Genomic DNA, 11,994 nt, shown 5'->3' with positions numbered 1-11,994 from the left:
GGTCCGTCAACGCCATCACAGAACAGGGTTGGTGCGAAACGAAGTCGGCATTTTGATGAGCAGAGCCGCGCCAATGCACGATATTGAAATTGTACTCCTGAAGTTGGAGGGACCAGTGCACAATTTTCGCATTTAAATGTTTGGCGGACTGCAGCCAAGTGAGGGCGCTGTTGTCCGACACGATGGTAAAATGACGCCTGTACAGGTAGGGGCGGAACATCTCGATGGCCCAGACAACGGCGAGGCACTCAAGTTCCGAAGAGTGCCAGCGGCGCTCCACGTCGGAGAGCTTGTGGCTGGCATAGACGAGGACCCTGTGGTCGCCAGACTCGTCTTCCTGCAGGAGGACCGCGCCGAGCCCATCCTGGCTAGCATCCGTGTGGAGGATGGTTGGGGCCGATTAGTCACAATGGGCTGCCCACCGCTGCCACCAAAATGAAACGGGACGGCGGTCCCACCCAAAGACAACCACACCAAGTCGAAGAGAGCCAAGGAACCCCACCCAATGGGCTCCAATCTTTATCTCCATCTCCCGTGCGCGCTCGCTCCCCGCGCCTCCTCTTCTTCCGACCAGGGCACTTGGTTGGCTTACGCCGTGCCCTGGGCGTTTATTCCCATAACAATATATATACACACACATTCATGGGGCCATAGCCAGAACTGCACATAAGATGAATGCAAGAGAACCCCTGCACAATTTCAATGTAAAAAAGGCCAATGGGAAAATTCCTAGCTATATGCCAACTGGATTAGGCAAAATCTCCACAAGACAAATTAATAAACGAGCAAAAAAAGCAAAGGCAGCATGGTCTTAAATATTAGAAAAGGCTACAAGAGAAAACTGAGAAGGTTAAGGTTTGTGACAGAGTAAAAGAACATACAAAAGACAGAGAAATAGGGTCGCTTTTAAATCACACTGCTCTGAGTAACCCTGACAGCTCGCAGGCTGGCAATGCAAGTAAAAAGACTAAAGATCTGGTTTCAGAACAATGCCACATATTAGGAAAATTTCACAATGGTTTCAAAGCCACCAGATGCACAAATAACTTTTTCGTGTCTAGACAGTGAGTGTAAACAGCCAAGCCGAAAATCAGTGGTGGGACATGTGCAGACTGATCAAAAACCAATGGGTAAACTCGGCTCCGAGACATGAATGTTTACACTAGTTAATGCAGGAAGGAACCCATGTTTAGAGTCGAATACAAATTAAGAAAACGGCATTTGGCAAGAATGGCCTGTCCCACAGAGTCCTGTGTGACTTTGCTAACCAATTGTAGCAGTGAACTAAAGCTAAATTTTAATGTTTCGACCTAGCAATAAGCCACACACAAAAATTCTTGCACAGTTTATAATTTCGTTTTGTGATTAACTTTTTGCTTAGCTTACAAGTAAAGGCATACTACAACAAACTATTTCCTTGTTGTACAGTAACAGTACGTGGAACTTCACTGCGTACTTCCTTGGTATGCGACCCCAATGAATTTCCAATTTCCATGCTTCAGGAAGAAAGGGTGTGATAGAAAAAAGCCATACAAACCAGCTAAGAACACAAGTGCTCTCTTCATTTCACATTTATCAAAATGAGACTATGTCGAGTGGTTTCAAGACCATGACCTGGCGCTCAGTTGCCAAACAACATAGCCACTAAGACACTGTAGCAGATACCAAAAGAATAAAGCATGCATGCATGAAGAATACTTTTGCTTTATTGAAACATGCAACACTGCCTACAAAAGACAGAAGTGCTACAGGGATCACGGTTATCTAAGTCTGCTGCAACAAAATATAACAATTAAGCAGAAGTTGTGTGCAAGAGGTTAGAGTCGAGACACAACCTCTTCACAAAAGAAGTCTTGATAACTTTGACCAACTAAATCCTACATAGTTCGATCACTTCAAGCACTGCAACAAGAGCTCCAATTTGGTGTTCCGACTCCTTGCAGCTGATCAACTATGTCATGAGCGCTGTTCCCGTCATGCCTTCAGGAGTACTCCACCTGTTGTAAGGCAGGTGAGACTGATGTCCTTCCATTTACAATTCCCGTCAACAGCTTTAATCTGCTTTTTCACCATGAAAACCTTCCAATTGGGCACTGAAACTCCCATGGACGTGCTGGGGATGTTTAGAAGGTCCTGTGGATGTCCAATGGAGTTTCAATGCCCGCCCAATGGGTTGCCACCAAGAAGTTTACACACATCTACAGTGTAAAAAGCTTCATTTGTGTCCACGATTCGTCACTGAAGATGACATTCCATGCGACATTCAACTAGTCAGCTATGTTAAGAAGCATACTTTCCTCCACTGCAGTTCATCTTCAAAATGTTTTTCAGAATGCAGTGAAGAAACTTGCTGAAATGCGATGAGCAGTCTGGACCATAAATGAGAAAAATATCTTCACTCAACACATCTTCAGCTCAGTCTTCTTAGGGTGGATATTCCACAACTCAAGTTTCACAAGTTCCTTCAGCATTCCAAAAGAGTGCTATGAGTTGTTCCCATGACAAAGTTGCCACGGTGCCTCATCACCGTGAAGTATTGCATGGGTGCAGAGGAAGTTGCCCATTGGATGCGGTGCTCGGGGAAGTGCTTACTTCACACTGTCTCTGCTAATCTTTGATAAGAACAGTGCAGGTCCTTCCTTCTGCATTTCTTCTGCGCTTGAAGAAAAGTGCAGAACGAGCTGTGGAAAGGAAGGCATCGCAGAATGTGAACGGCTTGGAACCCACAAAGTGGCAGGCTCTGCAATTGTTCCCCTTGGCACACTTCTGGTGGCTACCATCATTTTGGTGCTGTTCGGAAGGAGTTCAGGTCCGTACGTCCGGGGCACAGATAGTGCTGGAGGGAGAGTGTTGGGCAATGGAGGTGGTCCCCATGGTTGGCAGACTGTGGCCACTGTGGCTCAAAGCCTGCGGTAGGTGCACAGGTGCCGCTTGCAGCTCGGGCAGTAGTGGTCCACGTCTTGACACTCCGGAATGCAGCACGGGATCAGGCAGCACCCAAGCCAGCAGCTGCGCACATCAGTAGAAAAATGACGCCAACATGTCAAGTTCTTTATAAAACCAATATTGCTACCACTAACGTTTGCACAACCATGAAAGCCTCGTTTTTACATGACCAGATGCTAGCTACAGATGCTAGTGTGAAAGCCAAAAGAGGCAACTTCAGCTGCAATGGCAGGTGGTAATGCTGTAAACCCAGTGATTTTCTTTGAAAATTAAGGACCATTTGTTTTGTTTTCTGGAATGAAATCAGAGATATCGAAATAGTAAATGTCCGTACACAGTAGAATCTTGATGATACGAACCTCACAGGGTCACTAAATGCATTTGTATCATCTAATTGGGTTCAGTCTTCCCCTACACCAAGAACCGGACACGCGGCAACCTTCCGCTTGCACAGTGCCACCACCAGCCCCTCTAGCATATGCATCCATACGTCAAGACCCTGGTACACTGCCTGCACTGCTGCGCATTCCTCCTACCCTCCACTCCGTGCAGAGCCTTGCCCACTGCTCAACTCGTCATTCCCTCCATGCCACGGGCATGTCGCTGTGGTATTCGCACTACTTCAGTGAACTACACAGCACGAAGACTCCCTACGACTGTGCTTCCTCGACATCATATGGACCGGCGACACCCGTATATCATTACATAACATCTGTATGCAGAAACATGTGAGAAGCATTCATACACATATTTTTATGGCTGATGGGATTGAATGACGCCCATGCTCTAACACTCAGTGCTTGAGGTGCACATTGCGCAAGTGATCATGGTGCAGCCAAGCAATTAGTGCTCACGGGTGCAGTCGCAGCTTCTGCGTTCGTAAAGCCCCTTGATCCAAAAAAAAAAAAACACTCTTCTCAGCACCCCTGGTTTCCTCCTTGCCCCCTTTGGAGGCCCGTTTTGAAGGCTTGTTTAGAATGCCAGGCACATTGCTGGCCATATGCATTGGCTGGCACCAATGAGGGCACCAGCGTTTTCGCTGAATTATCACTTCCATATAGAAAAAAACTCAACACAAGTGACTTGATACTTCTAGCCATATCATGGTCACTTTTGTGTCCTTCTGATAGGGGCAATGAAGCAGTTAAATTAACAGCGCTCGGGACACGAACAAGTAAGTAGTCTGCGCTGAGCTTTGATGTTTAAAACAGTTCCTACACGATGAATACAGAGTAAACTGAAAGCATGCATCTACGTCTAATTTGTATGTTGCTAAACTTATTTCCATGCTGACCTCGACACCATTCATTACGATTGTAGTTATCGATAATCTCTTAAAAGACTTAGACATTAAATTTTTTCTAGTGTTTTCTTCATTCAAACGATGCACTAGACAATGGTATACATGGAGTACCCCATAGTATTTGCCTAAGATTGCTAAATAATTTATAATTGAATTTCTTCTTGACGGTGTTTCGGCTTCATCAACAGAACGATGGCAGTGATGTGTAGTCAATGTTGAGGTCATGAAAGGCATAAAAAACGGCAACATAACTGCTGATACGTCGTTTGTTGTAATTTTAGCTATTGACGCAGGCTGGTTTAAGTGCTGTAGTGAGTTAAAACTGTGTGTCAGCATTTATATTTCTGTTTTTTTTTGTGCGTCACGTGACCTAAACATCAACTACACATCACAGCCATCATTCGGTTGATGAAACCAGAAGCGAAACAGCACGAAAAAAGAAAATCAATTATATATTACTTAGCGGTTGTAGGCAAAAACCACGTGGTGATCCATGTATTCTAACGTCTAAAGCATCATTTTAAAGATGAGAACACGCAATAAAATTAGGTGTTTATAGTCCGTTAACTTCCGCGGAAACATGGTTTCTGATAGTGTTGGTTTCGAATATACGTAAGTATGGGGGCAATAAGGTACCGAATTTCAAATGTTACAGTGCTGCGTTAGTGGCCAGCTACAGGTGAAACAGGTAGCTAGCTCATTAGTTTGAAGGAATAGCTTGAAAATTTCCACTGAGTTTTAGTCCGAAAGAATAGATGCACATATAATAGTTTTATTTTCTTAGCCTAATACTTAAGAAACTTCTCTGCTGCTTGTGTAAGAGGTTAGTGCTTTTTACGTTTCTGATATGATATGAAGATAGGTTAGCCCTGCTAAAGGTTTGCTATGCCATTCCTGCCTAGTTGGTGATCACGCATTAAATGAAGCTGTGGGAAGATGTTGAAGTGTTTATGAAGAGTTTACCTGGCTGGTTAACTCTTCATAAAAACCCCCACCCCTCTGGTATTAGTGCACATTCCTTTCCTTCTCATTTCTGGTGTATAAATACACCTTGCATAATGAAAACAAACATTCTTTTTTGAGCCTGCGCTAGCCTTGAGTGGGTCTGTCATCGGAGCACATGCTCACCATGTGACTACAATGCAACAATTAGCATTCCGAAGAAAACTACCATCTCGGAAGAGAAGCAACTCAGGTACACTCTTGTTTTGCACATTAAAGGGGCCATGACAGCCTGTTTTCACGCATACCCTGCTTATCGCCTTCAATTCCCAATAGGTTAAATTACAATTCCCCGAATTTTCAGTTGATTCTGTGCGGTAAATATTTCTAAAACGAATTTTTTTGTTTCTTCTGCGAACTGCTTGCTGGTCTGGCAACCTTTCATCGCTGACGTCACAAGGGCATACACGCCCCGCGTCGTCTGCTGCGAGCTGTTGAGATGCTCGCATGCACACCATGGACGGCAGTCGCTCGAGAAGTTTTTCTTTTAGCTTAGCGAAATAAAATACTTTTCCATGTTCTCTTTTCGGAAGGCTTCAACTTAGTACGCGAGCTGAGTGATTCTTGGGAAAGCGGACTTGGTCATGGCGCCCGTTTTCTGATTGTTGAGGAAACAAAAATCGATGGACCCCTGCTTTATTATTTACGCTTAGAAGCATGCTGCTCATATGTTATGAATTATGAGTGTGGTCTCTTTTGTGCAGTCAAGTGCTCCCGTATGTGAAAAGCGGCACGTGCCATGCATGCCTTGCCGATGTGTGCCGTGAAAGCCGCAGCGTTTTGTAGTTTTGTCCGCTATTCATCGGCTCGATAATTAAACTCAAATTATCAAAAGGTGGCACTAGAGTAACCTTGAGGCACGAGCCGAGTACGACGACTTCCTCGCTGCATGTGTGCGTTTGTAAGTCTAACATACATTCCCTTCGACTAGTAGAACCGTTTTGCAAGAACCAAGCCGTTTGCAAAACACAACACGACTCGAATGCTTTCACTGCCCGCACCGATGAATAGTCGCCGCCGTTTAAATGAGTACTTCAAAATATAGTACATCATTTAGCATTTTGCTGTGCGTGCGCATTGTGCCCCAGGAGTGCAACGGTTACAACTGCAGCCCTGCGCTGAGGTTGTTTACATGGCCGTGCGCAAACAGTACTGCTCGTTTGCGTGCATAAAACGTAAGGTTGGTTCTCCTTATCTTAAATATTACGTACTCTTGCTCCCAAATTGCACTTTTACTCATTTACACACTGCGATAACACTGCAATAAGTGCCGATGATGCTATATATCGCCTGCTTGGGAAAAGCTTCGCGTAGGATACCGGCGCTTCCCGCTAATTGTATCTGCATCCTCTTATGTCACCAAAATTTAATTTTAGATCGCTTTAGCTAAGAATACATACGGACATTACTTGAATTAATGAAATCCAGATTTGTTGTCCACAGTCGACACCGACAGCTGCTGCCGGCTGCCTTCTGCACATGCTATGCAGACCGGGTCACATATCTGCACTTCCCCCTTATTGTACTTGCGTCCTGCGATGTAGGCAGTCGTCGCTTCGAGGACACTGTAGTCAAAACTACGCTCGACAGCTATTTGCACGCGCTAAAACTTGCGAATTCGCTCTCCGCAATCACCGAAATCGCACACACGAATCCTGCGTACTCGCTACGCCTCGTCACGAAAGGGGCTGGCGGTCCACCGTCGACCGAAATTCGAGAATACAGCAAAAGTTCCTCACTGATTAGTAATAGTGTGAAGATATATGTAGCCGCTAATTTCACTTTTTTCGATATGGATAAGGTACACAAGCGCAGTTTTTCCGCGGCACCGTCGTGCGGCGTTTTCTGCCCGTGTCGCTTGCCTCGCCAATCAGTTCTATGCGCAGGCACCTATTGAAAGCACATCTTCGCTGGTGCACGCACACTGCGTATGTCGCCGTGACTAGCATGAGGTCCAATGAGTTTTAAAATTCTTAAGTTTATAGAATGTCCATACTCTTCTGGTTCCCACTAAGCTCACTCGTAACACTACTACGATACGCGATCATTGATCCTGCTGGCGTCGTCGTTGGTGTAGCGTGACAGACCGGTGCGCCAGCGACGGCATTACGTACCGGCAAGCCCACCGACCGTCCATCGCCGTTGCACCGGCCTAGTGTGTTGGGACCCTAACTATACTGAAGAAAAACTGCATTACTGTGATAGCTTTTGCGGCACCAGTCACTCATAAATGGGGGACGACTGCTAATTCGATTGGCCGCGAAAGTACAGGGGGAATGAGACCTCACTGCACTTCTTACAGCAATGAGAGCAGATGACGTTCCTCCGTGTATCCCTAGTGACGTCACGAGAGCATTCAATATGGCGGACAATGCCGGTGGGAGGAGTCTCCCGGTCTCAATTTCGATCGCATTTTTTGGAATATACAGCGCGTCCAGGGCAGCCAAATTTTGGAAATTGAATAATTGTCTTTTGTGTTACTTACGGAAGCACAAAACTGCAATATGAAGAATGACCGTGTCATGGCCCCTTAAACGGACATGCAAGTGAAAAAGATGGCGGTTTTTACCTAAAGGTCTCATTTTCTGTTTCTCTTTGTTTTATTATGTGTAAGCCTTCCTCTTTAACATCCAACAATGCCAGTGTCGAATATAGACCTGAAATAACTAAAAACAGCGATGTAGACACGATGTCAAGTGACTGAGTGATAAATGAGCAGAAATGAGCTACTTTCATGACAACAGATTAAGCCAGAACAATTTTCATATAACCTTTAAATCAAGACCCGTAATTTGAGACTACTGTTGGGAAAATTCCTCCTTTTTCAAGACATTTTCTGTTAACAGCTTGCGGCATTACTTTATTTTTGAAATTATTACTTGCATTCTGTCTACATAATGATTATTTGTTACCTTTTGCTTGGCTTTGCATATTATTTTTTCTATTATTCCAAGATGTGCATATGTGGCCTCTGAATAGCCCATTTAGTTACATTTTCAGGTATGGCAACTGCAATTTGCTGTACTGTACAGATACTGTAATATCAGGAATACCATATTTACTCACATAGTTTGCGCACCCCTAATTTATTACTGAAAAAAAATTACATGCACATTTTCCGCTCCCTGCTGCATGCATGCGGGTGCGCGCAAGGCAGCCATGAGAAGATTGGAGCAGCCACGTCGCTGGGAGAGGCAAATGAGTGGCGAGGGGACGCTGCCACGTGGCCAGGCAGCTCTAACAAAGACTGACACATGATGACAAGGCCAAGCCGAATCCTACCTGCCGCATGCATAGTGCCAGGGGCGAGCGTGGCTGGCTTTTGAAGCGAAAGCTTCACTACACTAGGTACAGCAGATTTCGCCGATTCTGATTGACCTTCAAGTGAGCTAGAGGCCAAATGTGGCTATAGGCCTTACCATATGTGGTCCACAATGGTGTCGCACCACTTGACCTTTGACCTTTCGATTCGCCAGTAAAGGGCAGCAGAATAGGCTGCAGCATTCATTCAGTAACCAACCTCTTGTGATGAACCATTAATTTAACTGCCACCTGCCAAGGTCGAAGGGTGGGCTAGGCGCACTACCTATCTAGTGTGCGCACTCAACGTTACAGATGCCAAGCAGCATCTACTTGCCTGATACACCACAGCTTTCACTCTCTAACCAGGTTCAGCAGTAGTTAAACCGTAGCTAATTTTTTGGGAGAGTGCGATACCGGGGTGCCGTGCCTCGATCTCTTTATAACAACCCCCTCCCCTCGTGGCCACATATACAAGAGCACGCATGCACGCACGCGCACACACACACACACACACACAGGCACACGTGTGGAAATGAGACAGCATGAACCACCATGAGGAGATGATATGTCGTATTTACTCGCATAATTTGTGCACTTTTTTTCATTAAATTAAGGTCTGAAAAAGCGGGTGTGCAAATTACGCGAAAAATTTCTGAACATGTCCTAAAGAAAGCTACAAAGGTGATAACATGCAATAAATAATGAATACATTGCTGCCTACACACTGACCGGGTGCCCAGCTCGCATCCCTCGCTGGCAAAAAAAAATATAACATGCATACTCCTTCCAGCCACGCCCCACATTATGTCGTTCCCTGCAGGATGGCATGACGGCGCGTGCACAGCTAAAAGCAATAAATGCTCAACAATACAGTCGCGATGCCAGCAGTGGGCAGCAACGGAAATAACGGGTGGGATAAAATGGCGCCCTCGCATGTGGCCCAGCTCATTAGAGGCAAATCGAATAGCAAACGGTTCAGTAGTTTTGGATTCAGGGAAAGTCTGGGAAAGTGACCATCAGCATGAGCCAGCCGGGCAAACGGTGCATAATTTGTGCCCTCGCCACTCGCACATTTTGCAACTGCATCCGGCGACGCAGCCTCGCTGATATTCCCAGCATGTCTCGAGTGCTTCTGTGTATATGCTGGTGGTCTGGTGCAGTAAAGAGTGCAAAATATGCAAGTAAAAGTTTTTAAGGCCTTACTATTACGGGAACAGCTTTCTGTGGCTACGCAGTGGAAGCTACAAGGGCTAGGCTTCCACAAGTGTGCTCTTATCACGTGCTCCCAAGGAACTTTTAAGCTGGCAGCGCGCGCCAGCACACAGCAAGCCGAGCGCTGCAATTTCGAATGATCATACAAATTTGATCCGTCATATATATCCATCACTGGCTGACCTCAACGAGGTGACAGTATTCCAGACCATACTTCAACCAAAATCATGAGGAACCATTCGTCACACAGCGTTCCGGATGGTATCATACGATTTCTTTTTACATATAGCTTACATATTCTAATCAAGTTGGAGGCTAGCTTGCAACAGATATTCCAACCGACAACATGTGCACTTTCATATGTATGTCCTCCCTGGAAGAACTTTCAGATGTCCACACAGATGTGAGAGTTACTGAGGCTTTTCCTTTCCTCAAAAACAAATTTTTGTATTAAAATTGTGACCCAACCAATCGTCACCACCATTGCAGGTAGTGTCATAGTTTCTTGTTCCATATTGCATACCTTTCTTAGGTTGGAGCATAGCTTGCGAGAGGTATTTGAACCGAGTGCCGAGTGTTTCACTCGAACCTTTGAATATTCAGCGTTTATAGAATCAGCACTCGAAGGCCCGTCTTCATTTCATTTCTCTGTGCGCAGCCTGTGTCTAGGTCGAACGCTCATGATGACGCACTAATGCTTTCGCTTTCACAGTACGTAAGCAGCCATAAGTGCCCCGAGTGATTTTTTTTTCCACAAATCAGGGCAAAATGGTACAGGTGTGCAAATTATGTGAGTAAATACTGTGTTGTGCTGTGTTGAGTTTTATGGCACATAGGCAGCTAAGGCCATCATGCACCAAACTGAAGGTATAGGGAAAATGTTTTCTGCAGAACTTTAATGAAACATTAATTATCAGTGGTGTGATGACCCCCATAATGCGCAGGTCCACACGGGACGGAGAGGCAAAGAGACACCGTATGGCTCAGTTTAAACAAACAGGTATATTCAATAATTACACATGATTAAGGTTATACATCAGAGGCTGGGGCGTCCGAGCTTACGTGCCGACGACTTCATGGGGGCGATGGAGTGGCTCCGGAGTTGGGCTCGAGCGGTTGCTGGCAGAAGCTGCACGCCGTCGGGCTTCGGCGCTGAAGGCCCTCTAGGCGAACGATGTCGTCCTGAGCGTGTATGCAGTAGAATTTCAGTAGTCGTCCGTTTCTTCGAGGATGGTTCACAAACCCTTCCTCTAGTGTCGTTCGGCTTGGAAGATGAACAGGAGGAGAGCTTGTAGATGATGACAGCAGAGCATAATTTTACAACAGAACAAACTTTGCACTACTTTACTCATCGACCGGGCAGGTTAGTGCCTAAGTAGCATCACATTACATGCTAAGCATGGAGCCCCAGCTCAGACTGGACTGCATCCGTTTACATGTGCTTTTAAGCACTTGATTAACAAAGGACTAAAAGCGGTCATTTCCAGTGGCCCGCCCAAAGCATCAATTCTCCAATCCAAAATAACATGCGAGATGGGGACCACCCCTTGGGTTGGGCTTAGCCTCGAACCCAGAGTCTGTTAACAATACAAACTAAATAAACAACAAAAACGCCACCACTCTCTCTCAAGTGAGAGTATACACAGGCTCTCTCTTCGGAGCTAATTCACTAGCGCCTGTCTTTCCACATTCTTGGCGAGTACTGCCTGTCCGCCATGACAGGTGTCCGTCACGGCCCTTCTGGGAAGCTGTGGGTGCCCTCCCGGCGATAGCCCACGACAAAGGGGGGGGAGGGAAAGAATGTTGTCTTCGCGGTAGCGCATAGCGTCGGCTGTGGTACGGCGCGCTCTGGCCCGCTGACAGCTCCCTTGTCCTGGAATGTGCCCGGAAATTGGGGAGGATAAAGCCTGTTTCCCCGGGGCGGCGGCGGGTCCGGTTGTTCTGGTCGTCACTCAAAGAGCATGGCTGGGTAATTGATGATGCCGCTGTCACGGGTCTCCGTCTACGCCGCGCCGTCGAACGTGGATCCTCGTAGCACACACGGAATGTCACACTCGCTCACCCTCCAGAAGAATGTTCTCCGAACATTTGAGTCCACGCAGCTCCCCTTGTCTTTCTGAATCGCCTCGCACAGTGCGTCCGACAAAACACTTTTCGCTGCACTCAACACCACTGCACAACACCATATGCCTCCGCTGTCAATACTGGCGTCTCCAGGGGCAGCACTG

The 11,994-nt window shown here is 46.2% G+C and overlaps 1 protein-coding gene across 2 annotated transcripts in view; it reads right to left on the bottom strand.

Annotated features, from left to right (window-relative positions):
* Nucleotides 1-1,684: 1,684 nt before the first annotated feature.
* The window catches only part of LOC144127930 (cell death-inducing p53-target protein 1), a 55,919-nt gene continuing 45,609 nt past the window's right edge, over nucleotides 1,685-11,994 (bottom strand). For both annotated transcript variants that reach the window (XM_077660935.1, XM_077660936.1), the window contains one exon: nucleotides 1,685-3,009. In XM_077660935.1, the coding sequence (XP_077517061.1) occupies nucleotides 2,901-3,009 (109 nt within the window). In that variant the 3' untranslated portion in view covers nucleotides 1,685-2,900. The remainder of the gene's footprint in view (nucleotides 3,010-11,994) is intronic.

The sequence above is a fragment of the Amblyomma americanum genome, chromosome 4 (genome assembly GCF_052857255.1).
Source record: "Amblyomma americanum isolate KBUSLIRL-KWMA chromosome 4, ASM5285725v1, whole genome shotgun sequence".
Lineage (NCBI taxonomy): Eukaryota > Metazoa > Arthropoda > Arachnida > Ixodida > Ixodidae > Amblyomma > Amblyomma americanum.
This window is presented reverse-complemented; position numbering and strand designations above follow the sequence as displayed.